At 41.5% G+C, this 26333-nt stretch overlaps 3 protein-coding genes across 3 annotated transcripts in view; 1 reads left to right on the forward strand and 2 right to left on the reverse strand.

Annotated features, from left to right (window-relative positions):
- Nucleotides 1-2380: 2380 nt before the first annotated feature.
- Nucleotides 2381-9931, forward strand: chek1 (checkpoint kinase 1). Its single transcript, XM_049592027.1, has 14 exons — nucleotides 2381-2546; nucleotides 2839-2904; nucleotides 4135-4249; nucleotides 4540-4648; nucleotides 5982-6046; nucleotides 6126-6195; nucleotides 6276-6464; nucleotides 6980-7084; nucleotides 7173-7256; nucleotides 7333-7411; nucleotides 7500-7665; nucleotides 7816-7947; nucleotides 8126-8227; nucleotides 9696-9931. The coding sequence occupies exons 2-14, from the start codon at nucleotides 2840-2842 to the stop codon at nucleotides 9789-9791; spliced, it is 1377 nt and encodes a 458-aa protein (XP_049447984.1). The 5' UTR covers nucleotides 2381-2546; nucleotide 2839; the 3' UTR covers nucleotides 9792-9931.
- Nucleotides 9932-10586: 655 nt separating this feature from the next.
- LOC125898617 (V-set and immunoglobulin domain-containing protein 10-like 2) lies at nucleotides 10587-22670 on the reverse strand. The gene is made up of 12 exons (XM_049592463.1): nucleotides 22565-22670; nucleotides 17934-18287; nucleotides 17525-17800; nucleotides 16393-16668; nucleotides 15149-15436; nucleotides 14812-15069; nucleotides 14437-14727; nucleotides 13937-14290; nucleotides 12696-12818; nucleotides 12575-12599; nucleotides 12364-12464; nucleotides 10587-10699 (listed from the first exon to the last, which is right to left on the reverse strand). Exons 1-12 carry the CDS (start codon nucleotides 22668-22670, stop codon nucleotides 10587-10589), a joined length of 2565 nt encoding a protein of 854 aa, XP_049448420.1.
- An 873-nt stretch (nucleotides 22671-23543) lies between these two features.
- nectin1a (nectin cell adhesion molecule 1a) overlaps nucleotides 23544-26333 on the reverse strand; it is a 28728-nt gene continuing 25938 nt past the window's right edge. Inside the window, exon 10 of the mRNA XM_049591998.1 lies at nucleotides 23544-24610. Within this exon, the coding sequence (XP_049447955.1) occupies nucleotides 24293-24610 (318 nt within the window). The 3' untranslated portion in view covers nucleotides 23544-24292. The remainder of the gene's footprint in view (nucleotides 24611-26333) is intronic.

The following is a 26333-nucleotide window of genomic DNA, read 5'->3' on the forward strand; positions in this document are numbered from 1 at the left end:
ACCCTGAGCATTACAGCCATTTCACTGACTGTTATTTGTTCAGTTACTAACACAGTGTACCGATTTATACTCTTTAAATCTATCAAAAGTGTGACAGACTCTCTGTGAAAGCACTGTGGCAGTAGACAACATGTACAAAGTTATTTACAGTTGTTCTGAGTCTCTTTTTGTGGTCATTTTGCATCGTTTGTGGTAGTTTGTCAGCAGCTCGGTGACAATTAAGTGGCTGCTCACCTTCTAATACATGTTGATTTGTTAAATTGTGAACTAGGAAGGACACTCACTTCTAAAGGGATAAAGTTTTCCTTTCTGAGCACTTGCATTTTCCTGATTTCTGGCCAGTATGCCAATTTTACTCCCAGTATAATCTGATAAACTGATTATTATGAAATTTACACATTCATGCTTCCAAGGGCGCCACCCTCTGGACATAACCATACTGCTGGTGTACTCTTACAAAGCCATCATATTGCCAAAGACTAAAGAGCTTTACACTTTAAGGCGCTTGGCCTTTTGGTACCTAATAAAATAACACATTCAGAAGATTATGCAGATGGAGGTTTTGGGCCTTTTATATTTATTAGTGTTTTGGTTTTTTATTTTATTTTAGTTGTTGATCATGGGTGCTATTTATATATATTTATGTCATGCGTGAATTATTACTACCCCAGTCAAGATTTTTCTTCTTCAGTTTTTTTATTCCTCTTTAGGCATGAAAAAGAATTATGAAGTTCATTTTTTTTAAACATACAAGCATAGCAAGTTTCAAACTAAAAGATATATAAATCAAAAATTGATATATATAATATGAAACTATAACAATATATTTTAATGCTGTTAAACCAGTGTGTTTACATTTTTAAACAAATTCTAATGCTGTTAAATGCCATACAAAGGCACTGAACTTTGCTCCTGACTCCTCAGCTTCTCCCCTCTCTCTTTCTACTCCTCCCTTCTGTACCTACCTTCCCCTCTCCCTCTTTCAGATCCTTCCTCTTCACTCCACACCCCCCACACACCTCCTCCTGCTGAACTATATCATTTTTCCAATTTAACATTTTCTGCAAAAATAACAAGAATATTGTCAGAATATTGTTTCTGTCACAAAAACTATAAATTACCTTCTAATACATAAATCAGTTGATTTACAGCCAAAAAAAAAGTTACTGCAGACAAAGTATTTTCAACAACAACAACAACGTTGCAGTAATAGTTTAAAATACAGCCAGCGTTGCATGATGCCCAGTTAAGTGGACAGGTGATCGCAATTTTCTCACAACATATAATCAATATTTGGACAATTTAACAACTGTACTTATATGATTTAACTGATTTTACTTACCTTCCAGGGTCTCCAATTATAGAAGGAATGGCAAGATATTCTTGAGCTGCCCAACACTTCTTGCATTTGATCGGCCATCTTGGTTTTGAGAGATCTGTCTTGCACTGACAACACCTGGCCAGATGCTCAAAACCCATGCATATACAAGAAAATGGCTTTTCTGTGCAATAATCAACTGTGCATCACTCTGGCATTAATATTGCATTTATTTTGTACATTTCAACTATTATTCTTTCATTCTTGTTTATGCTATTTTTTGCATATTTGTTTAACACACATAGATCCAAATTTGTGTAGCTATTCATGTTTTTATTTGCACTTTGAATAATATATTGTAGTATGACGATGTACATATTTGAACATATTTCTCATAGTTCTTATTTTTCTTTTTTCTCTCCATATATTCTGTTATATATTGTAGCATAATGCATTAAAAAAATTCTCCATGCATATGTCTAGTAAAAGAGCAACTGTAAGGTAACTCATTTTACCTCCAGGGATCAATAAAGTATTTCTGGATCTGAATTGTTGTATAATGTATTATATGGTGACTACACATTATGATCATGATTTGCTGACAAACGGTTAAGACCCACAAAATATATATCTTTAATTTAATTTAATAAAATTTAATTAAAAAAAAATCCAACTTTATTTATTAGTATTCACAGTCGAAAATGAAACATTACATATACATAGATACAAGAACAAACTTTTCTCCCACCCCACCACCCATCCCAGGGGACAAGCAAAAAAAAAAATAAATAAATAAATAAAATAAAATAAAATAAAATAATAATAATAATAATAATAATAATAATAATAGTAATAATAAATTGAATATAATTTTAATTAATTATTTTATTTTCATTTTATTTTTTTATTTTATTTCTATTTTATTTTTATTTCTATTTCTATTTTTAAAGAGGATTTCTCTCATGTTTGGGCGGGGCTGTGTGGAACAATGTGATTTTACCTTTGCCAGCAGGGGGCGACAGAGCTGCACGCGAACCAAGGAGGGTCCGAGAAGAAGCGGAAATGACGAAATGGCGGAAGTTATCGTCGATAAAAACAACAACGCGCCAAATTTGTGCTAAATTCACTGTTGTCACCGCCACACAGTCTACGGACTCATGAAAAACTTTGTCTAATCTTTATTAATACATTTAGGAAAGGCTGCTGGCTGAGAAAATTAGCTGTGCAGGTAAGAAAGTTATTTAACTACGAGTCGACGAAGTTACATCTCGTGTTGCAACTTGTTTATTCTTATTAATGTGTTTAGCTTCGAGCATCATGGTGATTAATGACATTTAACAGCGCTGTTAAGAGTCTGACAGATAAAACGGTACATAATATCCATTAGTTACACACTGTGTATGATGGACAGCATTTCCCTGAAGTTAAATAAATTAAATGTTTGTCTGTAATTTGCGTTTATGAGTGTATGTGTGTGTTTTTCTGTGACAGCCTGACAGTGACTGTGTTTGTGTTCGCAGCATGGCTGTGCCTTTTGTTCAAGACTGGGACCTGATTCAGACTCTGGGAGAAGGAGCCTATGGAGAGTATGAAGCCTCCTTTATCATTAAAAAACAATCATTAAGCAAACAAAAAGCATTTAATGTAGAAATACAGCACGATTAACATGTCATGGTGTAGATGTATAGTTAAAAGCATTTACACTCAATTCTGTGTATGAGTACCAAGATTACGTGAGGTCAGAGTTAAAGATAATCCTTTATTAGTCCCATGACAGGGAAATTTGCATCATTTCAGCAGCTAAAGGGATGGTGCGAACTAGATGCTTCAGTAGCAATAAAAAGTATGCATTGGTTAAAAAAAACAAAAACACAGATCAGTCCAATAAGTAAACGGTAAAAGCAAAATATAATAAATTAACAGGCTGATGAATGTTGGAAGTATAGGTACTGCACATTTTAGCATAGTATTGCACCTTAGTGATGATTGTAAACAGTAGACTAAAAGCAAGATATGAGAAATAAATAAACTGCTGAATGGCTAGATTCACATTATTGCACATTGGTACATACTGATATTGCACAGAAGTGATAATTGATTGTTGGTAGTCAGTTTTTTGTGCTTGAAGTCTGCTGGGAGCAGTGGTGATTGTATAGTCTGACAGCAGCAGGAAGGATCTACGGTAACGCTCCTTCAAACACCGTGGGTGAAGCAGCCTGTCACTGAAGGAGCTTGGGATGGGATGCATGGGGTGGGACATGTTGTCCATAAGGGATGAAAGCTTAGCTATTGTTCTCCTGTCTCCCACCACCTCCACTGTGTCAAGGGAACATCCCAGGACAGAGCTGGCCTTCTTAACTAGTCTGTTAAGTCTCCTCCAGTCAGATGTCAAGATGCTGCCGCCCCAGCAAGATGGCTGATGCCACCACAGAGTCAAATCAATGTCATGTACAGTTACTTTTTACACACAGTTCAGTCAGGAGCCTCTTTATTGCAACAATGATACAGTTTAGTTTGTCAGGAGTGCCCCTGCTCATGTGATGCCGTGCAGCAAATTTGACCCTAACCTCTTGTTTTTACTGCAAGAGTTAAAATCTGCTGCTGACTGCAGACTTTGTTATCTGTTCCTCACATGATACTCCCCCTTTGTCTTGGAGAACATGCACTTGCTCTCCCAGTTAACACAAGTATACCTGTTAATACAGTATAATGTTGAAGTCTGATATGCAACAAACACTTGGTGACTTTCCCACATTTGACATTTCCACAAACTGACAGATTTCACCTCTTTTGTGCTCTGCCACGTGCTTTTGCAGAGTGAGGCTGCTGGTGAACAGGCAGACGGAGGAGGCGGTGGCAGTGAAGGTGATCGATACCTCTCAGGCTAAAGAGTGCGCTGAAAATGTCAAGAAGGAGGTCTGCATCCATAAGGTGGGTCATTCACCTGTAGTACAGTCAGTATGACCTTAAGTATGAAAGGATAATATAGGTATTATTAACTGAAACAGAAAGGCATTTGTATTTGCTAGCTAATGATATATGACATGAGAAAATCGCCCCTTGTCCATTTCATAGAACTGCATGTAATAATTTTAACTGGAGCTCAAATGTGACTTTGTAATTTTAACTTGCATGTATCGTTTAGCTAGCTAAAACCTCTTAAACGGTTTCTTAATTAGAAATGTTTAAATGTGAACAAAGTGACATTTGCTTCTGTTTAGATGCTCAACCACCAAAACATCGTACGTTTCTTTGGCCATCGGAAGGAAGGTACGACTATGTACCTCTTCCTGGAGTACTGCACCGGCGGAGAACTGTTCGACCGAATTGGTGAGAATTGGTTAATCATTCAGTCTTCTCTTTAAACATGACAACTGTCATACCAGAAGCCACAAGTATTCAGTTTTTGACCCTCAAATAAATTTTAAAGGGAAAATTTATTTTCGTATTCTTGAACCTGGACTCTATTTTCCTGTGTTTTTGTGTCCAAGTGATGAATGGAGACCATTGTAGCCAGCAGCCACAAAACAGGCTGCAATGTAAACCCTACAGGGAAATGTGCATTGTCAGCTTAGGTCCGTTAAAATGACTGTTTTTGCAACTGACAGGCTCAAATTGTTACTGTTAAGTGTCAACATTATGGAAAGGTCACTACAGAGAAATAAAAATATGTCTTGTTTTTGTTGTTGTTTTTGTTTTTTAGATTAGTTTTGGCATTTTACCTTCACTGGATAGGACAGCTGTCAGAGTGAAATGGGGTGAAAGAGAGGGGATGACACTCGGCAAAAGGCAGTGGGTTGGAAATGAATGTGAAGCCGCTACTGGAAACCCTAAAATGTTTTTTAAGATAACACTAAGCTATGCTCTCCATACTCCAACACAACAGACTCTTTCTGGCACTCCTCTCTGCAACTCTCAGTAATGTTTTCATTGTTGTTCCTCCTGCAAAAAGGCACCTCGCACAAGATTTCAAAATGAGTTTTCTTCTTTAGCGAGACTTGTTCACAGTAACAAACAATCAAAGGTTAAAGAAAAACATTTGATTTCTCTGTAGGTTCCTCTCCATTACGTTGTCAGACGCTTATAATAAGGATGTGAGCCTGTCAGTGGCAAAAACACTTTAACTGACGGTGCACAGTTGCCCATAAGGATTACATCACGGCCTGTTTCGCTACTGCGGCTGCAGTGGTTTCTCTGAATACTGGACCAGTGTCAGAAATTGTTGTATCCATTAGTCACTTAGAAAAGAAAGCATGGGGAAAATGGGTCCAGGCTGAAAAATGCTAAGTTTCCTTTTGAGCTCTCCAGACTTTTACATTTTCTTTTCTGTGTTTAATTTAACAGTTATATTCATTATAAAAACATTGGATTAGAAAATGTAATTCAAAGTATACTTGACAGTTGGATGAAAACATAGCTTCTTATTTTTGTCTTCTGTTTTACTCTTCAAATTAAAATGCATTTACATAGCCAAATTGGAAAAATGACAAACAGTATTGGCAGTGGATCACATGACTGGTTGATAGTTGATATTCAATAAAAGGCTGATAGCCTGATGCATTACTCTGCTGCTACTTTCTAGAGATGCTGTTTATTTATATGATGCTGTGTGTTTGGATAGTGGTTAGTCATTCAAGTTATTAAAATGTTCTTTTTGTTTTAGAGCCTGACGTTGGGATGGCAGAGAAAGATGCTCATAGATTTTTCCAGCAGCTAATAGCAGCTGTGGTGAGTGAAGTCAAATCTGTGTGTTAATGTTTCTGCACCTGATTCTGCTGTTATTAAACTCTCAGTTGCACTTCTGCAGGAATACCTCCACTGTAAGGGCATCACCCACAGAGACATAAAGCCAGAGAACATTTTGCTGGATGACAAAGGTGAGGAAATATAGTGTGTGTCGAGGGGTAGAAGGAATATCTTTGGTGTGTATTCATCTGATGTTTTTCTCTACCTTTAGATAACCTGAAGCTGACAGACTTTGGCCTGGCCACCATGTTTCGCTTCAAAGGACGAGAGCGTCTTCTGAGTCGACTCTGCGGGACTCTTCCCTACGTGGCTCCGGAGCTTCTCAGCCAAACAGAGTACAAAGCTCAGCCCGCAGATATCTGGGCCTGTGGGATCGTTCTCACTGCCATGCTGGCTGGAGGTAAGATCACATAGTCTGAGGCTGTGTCTGAAATCATTCACTCATCAAGTACTCCCTGCTCACTGTCTGTACAGAGTGCTATGCAGAGGACTATACAGTGAGCTCATAAGCTAAATGAAAACACACTTTAAAACGTGCCAGATCAACGTCGGCTGATGGACCATCCATAATAAATACCAACATGTGTTTTCATAATAAATACATGATAATATACTGAGCATATTTTCCAAAATTAATAAATACAAAGTACCTTGTGGCTGTTCGTGTTGTGATACACAGCTCTGATCACATTAAGCATTATTTTTATGCCACAACTCATCAATTTTTTTTTTTTTTTGTGCCTTTCACATGGTCGATATGCATCCCTACTTTCTACATGTATAGAGGAAATTGAAAACATGCTAATGAACTGTCCTGTTTCTTCTTCTTGCATCTTCAGGTATTACAGAAGCATTGTCTGTATGCAGTTATGGGTGGGAACGTTTGTCACTGTCTCTGCGTTGCTTCTTTTCCAGAGCTGCCATGGGACCAGCCCACTGAGAGCTGTCAGGAGTATTCAGACTGGCTCCAAAAGAAAACATACCTACCTCCTTGGAAGAAAATACAACCAATGCCTCTTAGTAAGCCACAGATTATTTAAGTTTGAATACTATATTTCTGACTTAGTCTTGGAGATTTATTTGACTCACATTTAACCTCTCTCTTCAGGTTTGTTGTCCAAGTTGCTGCTGGCCAGTCCAGATGGTCGCATCACCATCGCTGACATAAAGAAAGACCGCTGGTTCACTCAAGGCAGGTCTCAATGTCAGTATCAGTATTAGTATATATTGTGTTCACTGGACTGATGTCTGTCTGTGTGTCTCTGCAGGGTCAAAGCAAACACCTCTGGGCTCAGCAGGAAACAAACATCTTCGATCAGACGTGGGACAGATATCCCGAGCCAACAGGTCAGAGCTTTGTGTCTTTAATATTTTAACTCAAATGTGTGTTTCTGTTTGTGCCTGTAATCTTAAGACCAAATTTCTCCCTCTGCAGTGATGACAGAAATGTTTCCAGCTCTCAGCCTGATTTTGCAGCAGGTGGCTGGGAAGCCATGTTGATCATTGGTCAAAGTGACGGCCAAGTCAGCTTCTCTCAGCCGATCAAGCCGGAGCACATGCTGCTGGGTAGTCAGCTGCTGGGCACACCTGGAGCCAGTCAGGTAATTCACATACATACAGTGCAACATCAGTTTGTAACCTCTTTATATAATGTATCTCATAACGTGTGTGAGCTTTATGAGAGAGAGTTTACGAAATCCTACCTTAAAACGCTAATGCATTCATACTGACTCTGTCCTTTCTGTGTGTAGTCACCTTGGCAGAGATTAGTGCGGAGGATGACTCGTTTCTTCACCACTGTGAATGCCGAAGTCTCCTTGACTGCCCTGACGGACGCCTGTGACAGCCTGTCACTCGGCTTCAAACTCACCTGCACCAAACAGGTACATCTGTGCTCGAGTATACAGGATTCAAAACTTAACAGAGGTTAAATACACTCTTTAATGGATAAAGAAAACACCACCACACAGCCAGACACAGCAGGGTGACCACATAAGCTTCCTCCAGCTGCTACAGACCATAATACACTTGGGTTTTAATCTACCTCTGTCTGCCTTTTAGGTGACGGTGAGCACGCTTGACAAACGCAAGAACAAACTCATCTTCAAAGTCCACTTGCTAGAGATGAATCAGAGAGTGCTGCTGGACTTCAGACTGTCTAAGGTGAGTTTTAGCTTTTCAAAATGGTACATGTGTGTCTAACATGAGTAATCCATTACCACATTAAAACTGACACTAAAGTCTGAGACAGTGACGTGTGTTATTGAATATGGAAGAAGTATAGACACAGCAACATCCTGTTGTTGAGAAAAAGTAACAGTTTTGGAGGATTTATCCATTCAAACAACTGCAGTGCAGATGTACCAACATGTCCAACACCGTCATCATCCGATATCAATATACATTTTTCTTTTAACTCAAGTACAAGTCTTGATGGAAAACATGCTGCATCTTTAAGCCGTATTTATCTTTAGCATGTGGTTTTCAAATTATGTGTGTTGGAGGCAGTCAATGTACCTTATCGCAGATTGCTGCTCAAAAATCACACCTTCTCAGACTCATAGCTCAGTCAAATCTGAACACAGGCATGACTCGCCTATTTTTATATTCAGTTACACTCCCCAAGGATAATATTATGTCTGGAGTCCTTTGTGAATACCATAAACATTCATTAATCTGCTCAGAAATCATACAAAAAAGAAGCTCCTTATAACTCCAGAACTTGCCTGAGAATCATCACGGTTTTAAGTTTTCTTTAGTATTAAAGTAATTCAGTGACAGTTGTGTGTACATCCATGAGTAGGTTGCAAAGAGGAACTGTTAATATTATATTCGGCATGTTTTTAATAATGCTAGTTAGCCAAAATGTAAACAAATGTGGATTAAAACAAACGAGGTTCAAGTTGTTGTCCCCAGTGAACACTCCTTGGCAGTGTGACAAGTTAAAGGCTTTGAAAACTCCTGACTAAGGCAATTAATTAATTAAATGTATTTATATATAAAATTAAGCTGATTCAAGTGGTGTAGTGCAGTGGAAAACAACTTGACAAAATGGCTATTTAAGAATTGGATCAGTATTGAGAGAAGATAAAATGGCAGCAAGTGCCAGTGGACATTAGCTTTTTGTCAGCCAGCTGAAAATATACACTTATACTTTATAGGCTTACATCCCTGTGGGTCCATGTAGCACTGAAGAGGTTACTATTAGTCCACGTGATTTCATGTTTACGCCTCTTGGCTCAAATGTAAAAAGTTTGATGACATAATGTACTCTTTATTTCCCCCTTTGGTCCAAACCAAGGGAGGGAAACTAAACTTAAAGAACAACATAAATGGGGCGTCGGTGGCTTGGTGGTTGAGCAGGCGCCCCATGTACAAGGCTGTTGCCGCAGCGGCCCGGGTTCGAATCCAGCCTGTGGCCCTTTGCTGCATGTCACTCCCTCTCTCTCTCTCCCCCCTTCACACTTGTCTGTCCTATCAATTAAAGGCTTAGAAATGCCCAAAAAATATCTTTAAGAAAAAAAAACAAAACATAAATAACCTGGAAGAAGAGTTGAAGAGTACATTTAGCTCATTGTGCAAGTGCAAGTTATCTTCAGGGAGATGTTGATGTGTGTCTCTGTGTTTCCAGGGTGACGGTCTGGAGTTTAAACGTCTCTTTGTGAAGATAAAACACAAGCTCGGGGACATCATCAGCACTCAGAAGATTTTACCCCCCATCACATGAGCGGCCACTACAAACACACTTTTATGGACATTGTAGGGAGAACCTGTATATATTTAGCTGTTCTATTGCTAAATGTATTCTGATGTTCTCTTTGTGTGTGTGTGTGTGTGTGTGTGTGTGTGTGTGTGTGTGTGTGTGTGGACTCTCTTGTACTTCTATCCATGTGAAAACCTATTAAGTGTTAAGATACCAGGAGGGAGGGCAGTTTTTTTTAAAAAAGCTGGGTTAAGTCATCACTCTTTTTAAGAAGTTAGTTAAGTTTAGTGTTACACAGTGATGATTGTCAAAGGAATGTTCACATAGAGATAGAGGCAAGTGTGTGTGTCTGTGTGTGTGTTTTGTTCTGATTATGTTTGACATGATACAGTCCAAAGATGTGAATAAATTATTAAAAGACCAAGAAACTGTCCTGCGATAACTTATGCACATAATAAGGATACATAGATATTCAGTATCCATGCATGAAAGCCTTTCTGTGAAATTGTTATGTAAGGAAACAGCAGGTGGTGTTCAAGCCTTTTAGATAAGCTGCTAACAACAAAAGTAAACTAAAACAAAAAAAGAAACACTCCTGTTGGCTGAGCAATACATATTTAATATAGAAATTGATGGATGTTCATGCTTCAGATGACGGTATGACAAAGTTTGTAGCTAAAGATTTAAGAGGAGAACCGTTATTGTAATTGAGATCTAAGTCACAGACTGCATATACTGTAATGATTGTGCAAACTGTCTACAAAACTATAAATTCCAGGTTAAAATAGAACTGAAGGAGTCTCTGATACACGTGTACGACTATGATCCTGTAGCCTTAACGGTGATGGTGACGTTGACAGGCTCTTCTCCAGGAGGAGGGGCTTGGCTGGTGGTGAGGGGTGAAGCTGCCCGGGGTAAAGCTATGGTTGGACCTGGAAACGACCAGGAAAAGATGTCAAGGGTCAGCATCAGGTAGACAAGCACAAAGCCTATTAAGTTTGTTGCTGGTTGAAACAGACTGCTTATAAAATCTAATGAGCTGACTGGGTGACTACAAGATTTAAAGGTCCAGTGTGCAGAATTTACAGGGATATATTTGCAGAAATTGAATATAATATAAGTATGTTTCCTTTAGTGTAATAGCACCTGAAAATGATAATCATGTTTTCCTTACCTTAGAATGAGCTGTTTACATCCGCATAGGGAGCTTGTTGTTTATGGAGATTGACATGTTTCTACAGTAGCCCAGAACGGACAAACCAAACCCTGGCTCTAGACCGGGCAATTATAACATTTTCGCATCTTGGCCACTGTAGTTGAAAGCCTGTCTGCAACAAGCAGCATCAGACAGAACTGTTTTTTGTTTTTTTTTTTTTGCTTTATTCAGAGGTTTTACCGGTTTAAATCACCTGAGGCCTGTGCTACGAAGCAAGATTCGAAGTTAGCGAGGTAACTTAAGGGTTAACTTTGGGTTTTCAGTACTGTTCGATACTAATGTCACACAGGCCCATAGCTCAGTGATACCTGCATGTAATTCAAGTCGAGGCCGAGGGTACAGAGTATCGTTTACATCCCACGTCATTAACATTTTACTGTATCGCAGTCCCAAACACTCGCGGTACCATTTCATCTCATATGATATGAAGTAGCCTACTTCATTCATGGTTCTGATGATTCTGCTCGTGGCTGGATAGGAAAACCCAGAGTTGACTGAACTAGTTGATTACCAGCTATGTTATTCAGAAGGCCAATGTTAGGGTTAGTCAAGCCACATAACGAAAAGAGATCGTGGGTAAGTTGAACTGGTTTCATAGTACAGGCCTCAGATCCATTTGTTTTGGAGAGGAAGAGACCTCTGCAGATGATTCAGCTCCTGGTAAAAACCTCCTGAAACAATTCTAACTGGGAGAAGTTTCAGCTAGATGCAATGTTCAATCCTCAGCTTGAAATACCCTAAATCTTACCTACTGAACCTTTGAAATACTTTGAAAGCCAACTGTATTAATCTGTGGAAAACTTAAAACAAGAAAGGCTACATATGTATTTTGTTAGGCTTAGTTTCCTTGATTTTCCTCTTTGCCTCATTTTCTTATGTTCCTAATTTCTTCCTCCAAAATACCCTTCAAAGTAAAACCTCCTGGATTGTCGATTAATTTTTACTGTCGTCCTCCTGTGAGTTGAGGGTTGATGTCACAGATGACAGTTCTGAACAAGGGGAAATGTGTGAATGTGCTGCAGCTGAGCAGCTAGTTCGCTATGTAGTCTGCAAACTGAGCAGTGCACTTTTCGCATGTGAGTATTTGTTCGGTCACTCATTCAACAAACTGAAGTGCAAGGCAAGATGTGTGTTAGGAGTACTAAAGTGGGCTGCTGTTCAGAGTCTGTGGCTCTTGTGTTGTGTGGCATACTGTTGTCTGGCTCAGCGTGACCATCTGCTCTGCCTATGATGGCATGCTGACGTTACTGCTTTATAAACATAAGGTATTTGATGGATTAATGCAAAGATGGGGTTGGAGGGAGGTGGGGGCAGTGAGGTAACCCTGACATAGTCCATCTGTAGGCTTATATGAACATGCTTGATGTGGGTTCATCTTGCCTGGACTGGGTGATTCACCGATCTCCTCTATTCCTCCCTCCGACCTGGCTACCACTTCATCCTCTGGGAAGTTGATGTTTTCCCTCGACTGGCTGTGTTGCCTGTTCACAACAAAAGAGCAAACTTTTAAAAATGCATATCTGTGCACAAAATGTCTGTTAACATCATCACACATTTTTCATTGTTGATAGACAGGGATACAGATACTCACAAACCAAACAGCATGTCGTGTAGTCCTGGGAAAGGAAACACAGAGCATTAGTGCAACATAAGGGGAAAACAGCTTTATTATTCAAGTCATTAAGACATTGGTGCTTGTGTATGGGACTCACGAGGGTTGTTGTTGCGGTTGCGGATAATGAAGATGAGCAGCAGCGCTGTGAGGATGGCTGCAATGAGCATCCCGCCTATCGCTGCTCCGATCACAGCAGGGTACATATTGTAGCGTGGTTCCGCTGCAACACATCACAGTTACACATTGCAAAATAGTACACCTCTGACAAAACACTGACAGTTGCAAAACTTAATTAGAGTCTCGCTTTTTTTTTTCATCATGTTTCAATTCCCTCCAGTGGTTCTCAACCCACGTCAGTGTTGTTCTTGCACTGTGAAATGAACTCGTGATTGTTGAGTTATGTAGCTTCACTGACAGTGTTTGTTCATAAGTTTGGTTGACAAAATGATTTTGTTAAAGCAAGACTGTAACTTATGAGAGAGGATAGAACAAATGTGTCCTCTTATAAATAAAAAGTTGAATTTATAAGCAAAAAACGCATTCTTGCTCAGTTTTATACACTGTCTGGTTTTGCTGCTGCAGCCTCACTTGGTCTGGTATGACCGGTAGCATATGGTGGCTAGTGTTAGCCAGCTTTAGACAGTGCAGGGGTTGAAAACCACTGGTCTACTCTACCCTGACACCTACAACCCTTTCTACACCCTCAACAATCACCTGGCTTGGTTAGAGCAATCAAATCCTGCTACACATGGTACAGTTAACACAAAGAAGGCACACAGGGCCAGTTAGAGGAAAGGTAAGGAGCAGGGAAGGGAAGGGAAGGGAAGGAGGTAAACAGGAAGTGGGTGGAAAGTGTGGAGCTGTGAAGGGTGTGTAACTGTTTGTATGTATTCTTGTGTGTGTTTGAGTCTTTCACCTAAGTGGGTAACAAAACAAAAGAAAAAGAAAAACGTTAGACTGTCATCAAAGACATTTAAACAGCAATCACAGCACGACACCAGCATCAACAATGTTTGAATACGCCCCTAACTCACCTGTCACCTTTTCAAAATGTCACATTATTTATTTCTCCTGCCTTTGCTAGTTTTCGTCTGTTTGTTAAAGGGACAGTTCACCTCAGAATAAAAAAATACACATTTTTCCTCTTTCCTGTGGTGCTCTTTATCAGTCTAGATTGTTTTGGTGGGAGTTGCCGAGTCGGCCGAAGAGATGTCTGCCTTTTCTCCAGTATAATAGAACTTCATTTGGGGTGTACTGTCCCTTTAAAACATCCCTAACTTAAGCCCCTGTCTGTCCTGTATCTGACCACACTCGCCTCACTCTGCTCACTTACTATACCTGGAATCTTTGCTGCAGAGGGGTGTCCAACGGTGCGATGGTTGACGGGTATGATGCGAAACTGGTAGGTAATGGTTGGTATCAGTCTCCCTACTGTATGACTTCTGACTTCTGGGTCCTGGATGATGTTACGGTACCAGGCTGGTGGACCGATCCTCTCCTCCGTCTCCTCCGCTGAATCATTGTTGCTGCCTCTCCTTCCTGGTCGCTCTGACACCAATCTGTGCTGCAGGATGAAACCTGTCCAACCTCCTTCTTCTTCGTTGTCTACCTGCCACTCCAGCTCCACCTCGTTTCGCTGTCGGCTGTTGTACACCACGCTGATCAGGGTCGCATTAGGTGGCATGGGGTGCTCTGATAATTGTACAGACATGTGAGTGGTATCAATCTTCTCATCTAACTCTTGGCAAGAAAGCGATTGTATTTTCCAAAATGTCAAACCATTCCCTTTAAAAGCTTTAACGGTAAGACAACAGATATAGATAAAAACTAGAACTCACTCTTGACCACTAAAGTGACATTGATTTCAGTTCCTCCGACTGCATTAGAAGTGGAGCATCTGTACTCGCCACTGTCTTTCATCTCATCTGTGTCTCTCACAGTCAGATTGGCCCATGCAGATGTTCGCAGCAGTACGTACTTCGAGGTGTCTTGGACGCCTACGCCCTGATTGTTAAACCAGGTGATTTCACTGACAGGAAGGTAGTTGGACCTCAGGTTGCAGGTAAGCTGAACATCACTCCCCTCGTATACAGACACAACTCGACGCCGTGTCAGCAACACAGGAGCCTCTACAGGTGACAACGTATAAATGAATGAGTGAATGCATCATACTTGTAGTTTGTTGTAAGCTGTGTCTGACAACGTGCACTGACCCAGTGTGAGCCTGCAGGTCTTGGTTTGGGCCAGAAGTGGATGCTTAGCATGGCAGGTGTAGGGTTTCCCACCGCGGGCAGTGCCGTAGCGAAGCACCAAGATGTTGGAGCTTTCCTCCCCACCTTTGCCGTGGCTACCCGGGCCCTCCCACCACACCAAGGCCTTTGGGGCCCCTCCATCCCAGGAGCAGGACAGCATCAGATACTGTTTGGTGTTAGTCACATAGGCAAAACACACCGGCTCTGCAGGGGGAATATCTGGTAGAGAAGAAGAGCTTTAAGTGGGATGTGAGAGGTTCGGAGAACAGTGAGCAATACAAAACATTTGTTTCCTTACATGTGCGCGTGCTGCACTCTGCGCTCTGTTGGAGCGCCAGGTGGGAGCCCATGCAAGTAAACAAGGTGTCGTTGGAAGTCAGGCCTTCAGATGGCAGCAAGATGGCAGTGTTGGTCAGTGGATTTGTTTGCTGCCCTGTGTCAGCCTCGTCTTGTCCCGCTCGTTTCAGGTGTCCATTCCAGTGGAGGGAGGGGGAGGGGAATCCACCAGGCCAGGAGCAGAGCAGTCTCAGAGAGGTGTGATTCAGAGCCGGTTCCACAGAGCAGGAGGGGGAGCCGTCGGGTGGGTCTGTGGGGATAAGATACAGCGTAACGAGGCAGTGATGTGCAAAGTGGAGGTTATGTGAGGTCATCGGGACCAGAGAAATTGCGCAGAGGGCTACAGTATTCAGGGTGTTGGATATGAATCACCAAGATTATAGATGAAATATGCTTTTTATTAGATATATTTTTACTTACAACCTACTCTTGTGATAGAGCTGGGTAACACAGATGAATGTCAAGTCAGTACTACGAAGCCTGTCGTCTCTACTATGAAAAATGTATCTAAAAAGAAAATGCTCTCTATCTCTAATGGGTCATGCGTTGTTTTAGGTCCGACGCATGATCTGAGTATCTAGCAGAAATGCATAAACCCAGCAAACGAACACAGGAGAGCAGAATGACAAGCATCGGCCTTCTAGCCAGCCAACACTTGCCATGGCTGTGACATCACAGCAAGGTACCTGCCAGAGAGTCCCATCAACTTCCCAGATGGCTCGAACAGGAGAATAGGTCTGCAGCGCTTCCACACTCTGCTGTGTGTGTATTTGTGTGTGTGTGTGTGTGTGTGTGTGTGTGTGTGTGTGTGTGTGTGTGTGTATATGCAAGCTTTGGGGTCTGTTTTGAAGTCTTAGTGAGTATAAGGAGCAGGAAATATGAGGGATGATGGTACTGAATGGAGTATGGATGTTTTAAACAGAAGAAGCGAAGGAGGTTTTTGCATAACACAGAAAACAGAAGAGGTTTAACTGAAAGTGACAATGATCAGGGAAGTATGTTTAAGGAGGAGATTCAGTGTGAAGATGAAAATCCTGGATTTGTGTCCTCTTCATCTTGTGCTATAAATGTCATATCCAAATAAACTCCTTGCCATTTGCAGCATCAAGACAGAGGAACACAGGTGAGGACTGAGTAGAGAGGATCACAGGGGAGCAGAAGGACTGATGGCACAGTCCAAGATCAGAGGTGTGAGGTTACACTCACAGTAGACAGTCAGGCTGATGGTTTTTTTGGAGCGGGTGTTGAGGTAGGTGTTCTGTGCCAAGCAGGCGTAGTCGCCAGTGTGCATGCGGAGGATCTTGGTGATGGTTAACTGCGGCCCGGTGTAGACCTGGGAGTTGTTGTAGAACCAGACGTACTGGCTGGCCGGGTTAGACTGGGCTTGACACAGTAAAGAAACAGTCTCTCTCTCCAGGGCTGAATATCCACGCTCTGTTATACTGTACGGAGTCACGTCTATCTGAGGGATGTCCGGGCCGACTGAGGAGGAAAGACATGAACACAGTCAGGATATGAAGGGCATGGACGTTTGATTTGATTTGATTTGATTTGATTTGATTTACTTTGATTTACTTTGATTTACTTCATCACCAGAAAAAAAATCTGAAATTTGTCTTGCGCCCCAGGAGGTTAACTGTTGACTGTTGACCAAACAGCAACACCATGCTACAGGCGGAGCAGTAGTAGCTTAGTGAGTGTACTACTAGGTAGCTGGGTGGGTTACCATGGAGGGTTGGGCACTCTTCTATATAGTCCAATGGCTTTTTGGCTGATAGGTAGATACTGTAAACAGTCAGAAAAAGAGGGGCGTATATACCTGCGTATACTCTCCACAGGTTGCCAAAATTTTGACCTCAGTGTCATCAGTAGCTACAACTCTGTCTGTGTGCCTCAAATTCAGACCACTAGAGTTCAAGTATTAACATATACAGTACAAGCAGGTTTGGAGATACAAGCCAAAGCAGAAACAATACAACATGTCTTTCAAATGCCAAGAAAAGCAAAGAGAAGAAATTGAAATAGATGAATATCTGAATCAGACAAAAGCCAGCCTATGACTAAAACATGAAACAGTGTGAGTAATGATTTAACAAAGTTATCATTCAAGGCATGTTACATGGTGACATTTTCTGTGTGTGACAAAAACTGAAGATGCACGTCTTCGCAGTTTATTGATTACTCACACATCAAATGCCAAAGAAAAGAAAAGAAAATAGTCGTGTAAAACAGTCGTGCAGGCTCATCTCCAATTCCTCCCTTTTGAGGACCTTAAACAGCTGCCTTGGTTTTTACATCTGAGGCTTTATGTTTTTAAGGTTGACACAGAATTACTCACAGATGGTGTCCAGCCATAACCGGTTAGAGCTCTCGCTGTTGACGGCGTTGCTGGCCACACAGCGATACCAGCCAGTATGGTTGCGGTTGACGTCGGTCATGTTGATAACATTGGCGTTGCCTTGTGCAAAGGCTGAGATGTTTCCATTGCGGGTCTCATGTTGCCACACATACTGGATTGGTCCGGTCCCATTGTCCAGATTGCAACGCATCCACATTGTAGATCCCTCCACTGGAGATACATCACTCATCAGGAGGTAAGGCTTAGTGACGGGAACTGTTTTCAAGACAAAGTCACACATGTAGGTATGTTTAATATCTCTAAAGAACATCATTCTTCATCTGCTCCCTCCCCTCAGCTACGCCCCCGCCTGAAGAAGGTAGGTGTTTCAAAGTGCAGGAAGTCTTACCTCGGACAGTCAGGTGCACGTAGTAGTAGTAGACTTTGGGCTCCCGTTCTATGTCATAGAAAGCCTGGCAGGTGAAGAGGCCGTGTGCGGCAAGAGGCAGCTTCTCGATGCTCACAGCTGCACTGTTCGTGATGACCGTGACTTGTCCGAGTGTCTCCGCCAGCTTCTGGATCCTCTGTCCTTTCCCCAAATCATACGCCACAGCTCTTATGGCTTCAGTCCCGGGCTTGGTGAAGCTCCATATGTACATGTCAGGTAAGGTGGGACCGCACTCCAGGATCACCGCTTTGCCCACCACGCCATACACATCGGCGTCCCGGTACACCACCTCCCAGTTGGGATTGACCTTTACCACTGGAGGAGAGGGAGGTGTGAGTGAATTAAGTTAACTGTAGGGACACACACCAGACTCAAGACAGGTTCATTAGGGACGGTTTATCCACCTGGGGATGAAAGCCATGTCCCCAATTTCGGAAAAAGATGATATTTGGGTCAGCGGTTAAGTTAAATGTGAGGTTAGGTGTGTGTGTGCGTGTGTGTGTGAACGAAAGGGAGATGGTGGTGTCATGTGCCCTGCCAGTGTTGAGTTACAGGATTGATTGCACTGTAAGTTTCAGACACATTGTAATAGTTTAATAAGGGATTCCGAAAACAGATAATCGGATTAGTCAAATTATTTTTCCAGCCACATTCAATTTATCTTTTCGACCTTTAGCTATTCTCTTCCTATTACCTCCAAAATTGGCTTTCGATGCAGTGAACTGTTCCACTGTTATACATTGCATCAGACAAACTCCTCACACAAGTACAGCAAAACATGTCTCACTGTAATTAACTATTGTAACTATTGTTTTTTCACCAAAGACGACTGAAAATATCCTGATTTAAACTGTAAAACTTTGCACTCGAGTGACCTGTATCAAATATTTTTTGTTGCATGGTTTTATATACATACATACAAAAGAATATCATCAATATATTGTTATGAAACTACAGTATCACATCTTGATATCAGCCTCAAGTATCAATAATTTGTCATACTGTACAGGACTACAACAGATTCTGCCGAAAGTCCATAAATGATAAAGAACTTTTACCCAGCAGCTCACTTTATTGTCTTCATATATTCATCAAACTTTCAAATCATGTTATATGGAAAACCAGTTTTTAACAGCAACTCAGATAAGTGTTAATGAATCCAAAGACACTGGAAAACCCTTACCAGATGTCGTAGAGGTGACCAGGCTGGTAGGCAGAAACAGAAAGGCCAGCCTTAGCAGTTGGGCCACCATGGTATCATGATGATCCAACAGTCCAGCAATCTCTTTACTCCAAAAAAAAAAAAAAAATGCAGTAGAGATGATGAAAAAGTGAAGCTTTGGGACCACAACAACTGCCTGTCATCAGCTTCTCTCAGATGCCTGAGGTCTCATCTCTTCTTCTCTCCGATCCCGATGTTTCTTAGAGAATCCAGTTGCAGGCACAGACTTCATTAGACTGAGAGTAGGAAGAGGACGGAGGGTCACTAAACTGATTTGGGATCAATAATTCATGTGTTTTTCCTTTCGCTCCATCCCTCTATCCTTCTTTCTTTCTCGTGCGGGTTTAGAATAACACGGTGATACTGAGCTCATCTATTATACAAGGCAGATGCATGGGTGGACAGGTTAGCCTTCCACACACACATGCACTTACGCACACACCTGCACATTAACATTCCTCCACACAGGCCTTCGTGTTTATCCGCAGTTAGATCTCTTTTTTCATAGCATTGCATGCCAGTTTTCACATTTTCACCCTGTTCAAACTGTAATATCATGTGACAAAATGCTGATTAATGCAGATACAAATTTTTCAGACAGCATGACAGTGCATGCACACAACAAAGAGGGATTAAAGGGGGTTTATAGAGTCTTAGATGTTCCGTTTTTCTCTTTGTTTGTTTCAGGACAAGTTTAAATACAAAAATATTACATGTTACACAAACAACAAATGACTAGATTTCCCCCGTTGGTCATCTTGGCCTCCAGATTTTAATTTCAGAGGTCACGTGAGGACCGGAGAGCAGAGTAAATGCTACTGATGGGATTAGGATTAAAATAGATTTAGAAATCTGGCATCTCTCAGGGGATGGTCTGTGTTTCCTCACAGCGACATGCTGTGACCACAACACGCTGCTCAGCAGGCCACCATTTAAAGATGTAAAGTCACAGTTAATGAGATGCTGATCCTGCACGTGCACATCCCCGCAACAGTTACTCGTTTTCAGTGTTTTTCTAAGGAATCCTAACATGAGTGATGTGTTTATAAAAGAGAAAGAGAGCAGGGGGAGCTGTTAAGTGGAGCCGTGAGTATGTAATGTGAGACGTGCGTCATGAATGAATGCAGGACAGAGGTCAGTTTTCCTCACTTGGCAGAGACTGAGATGCAGCAGAACCTGAACAGACGCCGAGTCAGCCACAGTTTGAGAACAGCTTAGTTATATCCATATAACAAAATAACACGGCAATCAAGTGAAATTATACAAAGATGAATGAAATGATAGATTAGATTATGAAGATGCAGTCAAAAATATTATAATTAGAAGTTCATCCTGATAATAATAATAATTGGTTTTGTGCAAAAAAGACAGGCAGTTTGTGAAAGCAAGACGTAACCAGCATCTCCCTGGTCCACCAAAGGCAGCCCCAGCCTTCTGACAGTGAACCTATACTCTCAAAAGCTTTGACTATAAAGTTCACTGTGCAATGGAAAGATGCAGCCGAAGAGAAAAAAGATATGAAAAAAGGGAAAACTTGGGCCTGCCAAGCTGGCTGCTGAAACTGATGCCAAACATCAAGGCTGAAAAGTCTGTGAACGCACCATAAGAGCTGGATGCGGTGGCTCTGTGGCTTGTTTGTTGGAGGAGCTGGGAGTTATTTGTTAGGGATTTCATCAGCACACAAAGGCAGCCTGGGACTGTGACAGAAACTGTAAATGATACTGTATGTGTGGTAGATCTCATGGTTATAGCTATGAGTGGATATAGAAGTGAAACAAATGTGCTTTAGGTTGTTTTAAGCCAGTGGGGTGTCATGTTTATATCCACACTTGCCTTTATCTTGGATTCCAGCAACTTCTGAGAAAAATATTTGGCTCTTAAGCTGGTAAATGCTCCACCATGATCACCAGCTGGTTGCTAACTCTGTCTGTCAGCTGTTTGATTCTGAGAATGTATTTACAGTCAGGTTTTTTAGAGCTTTTTTGCTTAATACAGCTGCCTGGTGCAACCTAAATTACATTACAAGACCAGTGACACTGAACCAATACAGCTGAGGGAAACTAAAGTCATGTGATAATTCTCTGCGGGTTCATCACTACAAGTGACCTCTCTCACATACAAGTCAGAAGATCCATTGTTGATGTAAAAATAATTGATTATTGCCTCTTTAATGCGCTCTGAAGCTCTAATATTAGATTTAACCTTTGGAAATAGTAGCCAAACAGTAATGTTTTATGTAGTCTGTAACTTGCATTACTTTATATCCCCTTGAGCGTCAAATAAAAAACAATTCTTATTGAACTGCAACAAGATTATTTAATGGATTCAAGTAGGATTTTCTTCCCAGATTGTTTGCTCTTTGTGTTCTCATTTGATGAGTTGCTATATTTTGTGTGATGGTCTGATCATTTCTTTTTTTTAAAGATTATTTTTGGGGCTTTTTGGCCTTTAATAACAGGACAGTTAGAAATATGAAAGGGGAGAGAGAAGGGACAACATGCAACAAAGGGCCATTGGCTGGAATCGAACCTGTGACTACTGCAGGACATTGCCTTTGTGCATGGGGTGCCTCTTCTGCCCACTGAGCAAATGGACACCCCATCAGATCAGATCTTTATGCTTATTGAAGAAGTGGACATGGAAATGATCCCCTTTAAACAGGATGATGATCCAGGCTGCTTTGCAGAGAGGGAAGTTCACCTCAGGCCATGTACATTGACGATTATTAAAATCCATAAAACATTACTGTAGGGAACTGTGTCATGTGTCCCCATAACTAGGTCAGAGCTGCACAGACTATGTTTAATAGGATTGCAGTTTTCTGATTACAAAAAATGGTAACTACAATCCTGAGTAATTAGTGCAACAGGACTGAGTCTACAGACATGCTGGCGGTTCTGTGAGGCTGTAGGCAGAGCTCAGTGCTAATGTTTGCAATGCTTAATTTTTGCGATAGTGCTAACTAGGGATGGGAATTGATAGGATTTTATTGATATCAATGCCATCATCGATTCTGCTTATCGATCCAATTCTTTATCGATTCCCTTATCGATTCCTCCTGTGAATTAATGATATCACCTCCTGTTGTCCACCCAAGACATCTGCTTTCATAATGTTTTATTATGAACCTTAAAGCCATGGTCTAGTTTAGAAAGACGATGAGAAAGATTTGAAAAAAAGCACCCCCCCCGCCACATACACACACACACACACCCTCCCCTCTGAGCTTGTGTCCCTCTCCCCTCGGAGCCTCCTAACGACACACCTTCTCCCGCATAGAAATGTTTCAAGAGCGGGGACGTGCCGAGGCTCCACAGCGGGCTAGCAGCTCCAGGGAGGCTAACAACAACAGCGTCCTGCCACCGTGTACCTGGAGCGGGGATGTGCGAGGCTCCACAGTGGGCTAGCAGCTCCAGGGAGGCTATTAACAGCGTGAAGTGAAGCCACGGCTTTGACCGCTTCTGTCTCTCTGCCATTACGTCTTCTTTGTTGTTGAACGTGCTGCTGACTGACGAGCATAGATTCGGCGTAATGAAAAATATCGATAAGGGAATCGTTAAGCATAAAGGCTAATGATGTCGATGAATTGAACCAGTTGGAACCGGTTCTTAACAGGAACCGGTTCTCGATTCCAATCCCTAGTGCTAACATCATGTAGCATACTTTGGATATTAAACAAGTATAATGGCTGCTGTATTCACCATTTTAGTTTAGCGTGTTAGCATGCTAACATTTTCTAATCAGCACAAGATAAATGAAACCTTTCATGGCAACTCATTTAATAGTTGGGTTGTTTCAGTCTGGACAAAAATGGTGAACTGACCAACAACCAAGGGACCCCAGACGTCCCTCTCCCCAGCAACACTTTCCAGCTCCTCCTGGGGGATCATGAGATGTTCCCAGGCCAGATGAGATATACAGTCCCCCCAGTGTGTTCTGGGTCTATCCTGGGGCCTCCTACCAGTTGGACCTGCTCGGAAAACCTCTAACAGGAGGCACCCTTCAGATGTCTGAGCTCCTCACCCTATTTCTAAGGCTGAGCCCAGCCAGATCCATTTTGGCCACTTGTATCTGCAATCTAATTCTTTGGTCACTACCCAAAGCTCATAGGGAAAGGGTTGGACCATAGATGGACCGGTAAATCAAGATCTTTGCCTCAGCTCAGCTTCCTCTTCAACATGACGGTCCAGTTCAACGCTCCCTGCTGATGCTGCACCAAACCACCCACTCTTTCCCCTCGTGCCATTCTGTCTGCCACGAGTTTCGACCTCACAGTCACTGCTGAAACAAGTTTACATAATCATTTTTATTTAAATGCTAAAAATTCAAGGCTCATCCAACAACCAGTGTCAATGAATACTAAAATCCACAGATATCACGAATAAAAACATCAATTTCATATATCAACAAAATGTCTTCAGTAAATAAAAACGCTTTAAAATTATTTTCTTTGCGAGAAAAACATAAACGATACAAAATACAAGCACAGTAGAAGTATTACAGACGAGCAGGAGGTAAAACCAAAAGGTGAGGTCTGCTGTTCCTCAGTAAAGGGATTGTCAGTGTATGATGCAGGATAAAGAGAGTGGGCATTACAGATACAGCAGGAAATAATTTTTTTTTTTTTTTTTTTTTTACAAAATGATACCATAGAAGATAGGGTCAACAACATTGGACATCAAGAGATAATCCTGTCCAGTTAGTTTGGAATATTTTCCAATCAAATGTAATACATCCATGCAACATAAAGTTTTAACATGACAGTCAAATCATCTTTAACTTGACCTTCCTCTAGCTAAACATCTGAAACACGGTTCAACAATCTTCCCTTTTCAAAGAATAGATAACACAATAACAGAGCGGACAAAAGGGAAAAAATGTTTCAAAATTGGACTGAGTTCCAAGTCCAACAACAAAAGCTGCATTGTCCTTTGACCTCCAGAGCCAAACACAATGTTGCAAGCAGTGTAAGGACACTGCCTGCTAGTCCAGGGTTAACCACATTTTCCCAGCCTCCAGTGAGGAAAGGTTGGAGTTCATATCGGGTTGTTTCATCCGAGCTCGCTTGAGAGGTTTGAGTTTGTGACAAAATGTCTATTCAGACGTACTGCTCTTTGGGAAAAGTGTACGCCGCCACTCCTGGGGGAGGAGAAGAAATGCCCGGTACTGAGGGGTATTTAAAGATGGCCGTGGTGTGTGACGGAGGAGAGAAGGTGTTTTTTGGCGTGTTGGTGCCACTGCTGCTGCTGGTTGCAGTGGTTGGTTGTGAGGAGTGGTAGGGGTGGTGGGGCAGAAATGACAGAGGAGGCTTGATGGGAGGGGAGTACGGCTCTGGGTAGTCCTCCTTGTTACAGGCCAGTCTGTAGCTCACGTAGTCCGCTGTGTTTGGAAGCTCTTCATAAAACCGTCCTGAGTGCTGTGGAGAAATAACAGACACATATTGAAGATGTGTCAGAATTAGAAACGATACACCTACTCTACAACTGGTGTGTACTGGATACACTGTACATGCATGCACACAGTACATCTAGTATGTACTTAAAGGTACCCTGTAAAGTTTCAGACCTTCTGACAAAGAGAACGGAGAGAGGCGGGCCCACACCCATGTTTTAATGAGTGGGCCCGCCTCTCTCCGTTATATTAAAGGTCAGCATTGTTAAAACAAGGGTTGGGAGATATGACGCTATATACCGTTAAAATATGTCCACTGGAAGAGATTTGGCAATACAGTTTCTACCAGGGGAGCTATTAGGGGCAGGCTATGTAGCAAATTATACCCTTTTTCCACCGAATTAACATGTGTATGCAGGTTTTTTAAACACGGGAAATAGGCTAGAAACAGGCTAGAGACTCCTTTCTCATAGAGTGCCCGAGGAATGAGTCCTAAAACCCTGAAATTAGTTAGCACTTTGCCACTCCCAGTTCCCTGGTCTTGGTATCAATGATTTTTTTGAATGGGTTTTTGGTTAGATGCCTGAGATAAGGTCTGTGGTGAACACACGCCAAAGAGACATTTATGTTTTGTTCTATGACATAAAATACACCAGTAATTACTCCACGCGTGAATTTTGAAACATTTACGTCTTAAAAAAGGGGGTTACTAATTTAAACTACAGAACGTCATCACACCAAACATAGCTTTACAGCCATGCTATAGCGGCAACGTTCAGTCACGCCACCTTAGTATAGATTGTTTATAGCTTAACGTTAGTTTTTTCTTATGGCAATTGCGTTTAGACTTCAATAATCATAAAAGTGGTGTTTATTTGTGACGATTATTTTGCTGATCCAAACATGCAAGAATCATAAACGCTTGTTTCTCACAGAATCCCACAGATTTTTGACAAGGGAACCAGAGCAATGCTAACTTCCACGTCAGCCTACAGGAAAAGATCACTGGAGCACTCTATTGTCAGTAAAACTGAACCATGTACGTGGCTCTGCAGTAAACAAGCATGCCTTTCTGTTTTTTCAACTTCTGTGTCACGTTCTACTTCACGGCCAACCAGAAAATAGGTTAGTGAACAGTGGAAAGCAGCATGGAGGCCAGTGACAGCGTTACGGTGGTTACTTATTTTTATTTATCTCGTACTTCTTCAGTCTTTCTTTCACACTATCACTCCTGTGCCACAGCCAATAAATACCCATGACTACTGCAGAGTCATTTTGGTTTGAATGCTGATTGTAACCTTTCCTATTACATACAAAAGCCACATGTTAGCAGGTGTTTTGAATTCTTGCGTCATCTTGTGAATCCAGCTGCCTCGCAAGGTATTGTGATTTCGGCAGACATGGAGGAGGTGAATGAAGTTGTAAATACAGAAATGATTGGTCTCAGAACCTTAAAGCTTTCATTTAACAGCAGTTTAGTTTTACTGTCTCGAGCCTGTTGTTTTATCTGAAGTGTTGTCTCATGTGAGGCAGTTTGGTTTTGTATGAATGAAAGTTCGAAATAAAAGAAAAATATGATCAAAAATGGTTAAGTACAGGTTATTTTAAACCATTACTTCATTGAATTTACAGAACAATTACTGTGTCATGAAGTACCATTAACTTGGCACAAAATAATTTATAGTGATAGAAGATTTTGGGCATATCACCCACCTTTAGTTCAGACAGTTTTGAACTGGCTGCCATCA

This window comes from Epinephelus fuscoguttatus, linkage group LG12, assembly GCF_011397635.1.
Source record: "Epinephelus fuscoguttatus linkage group LG12, E.fuscoguttatus.final_Chr_v1".
Taxonomy (NCBI): Eukaryota; Metazoa; Chordata; class Actinopteri; order Perciformes; family Serranidae; genus Epinephelus; species Epinephelus fuscoguttatus.

Bases quoted from the DNA above. Each gene is read 5' to 3' on its own strand.
- LOC125898617 (XM_049592463.1), bottom strand. From the start codon at position 22,670: ATGGCAGAGAGACAGAAGCGGTCAAAGCCGTGGCTTCACTTCACGCTG. The intron at 14,728-14,811 runs GTCAGTGCACGT...TGTCACCTGTAG, and splicing joins GACCTGCAGGCTCACACTGG to AGGCTCCTGTGTTGCTGACA. The intron at 12,465-12,574 runs GTGAGTATCTGT...TGTTGTGAACAG, and splicing joins CACGACATGCTGTTTGGTTT to GCAACACAGCCAGTCGAGGG.
- chek1 (XM_049592027.1), top strand. From the start codon at position 2,840: ATGGCTGTGCCTTTTGTTCAAGACTGGGACCTGATTCAGACTCTGGGA. The intron at 2,905-4,134 runs GTATGAAGCCTC...GTGCTTTTGCAG, and splicing joins GGAGAAGGAGCCTATGGAGA to AGTGAGGCTGCTGGTGAACA. The intron at 7,257-7,332 runs GCAGGTCTCAAT...GTGTCTCTGCAG, and splicing joins AGACCGCTGGTTCACTCAAG to GGTCAAAGCAAACACCTCTG.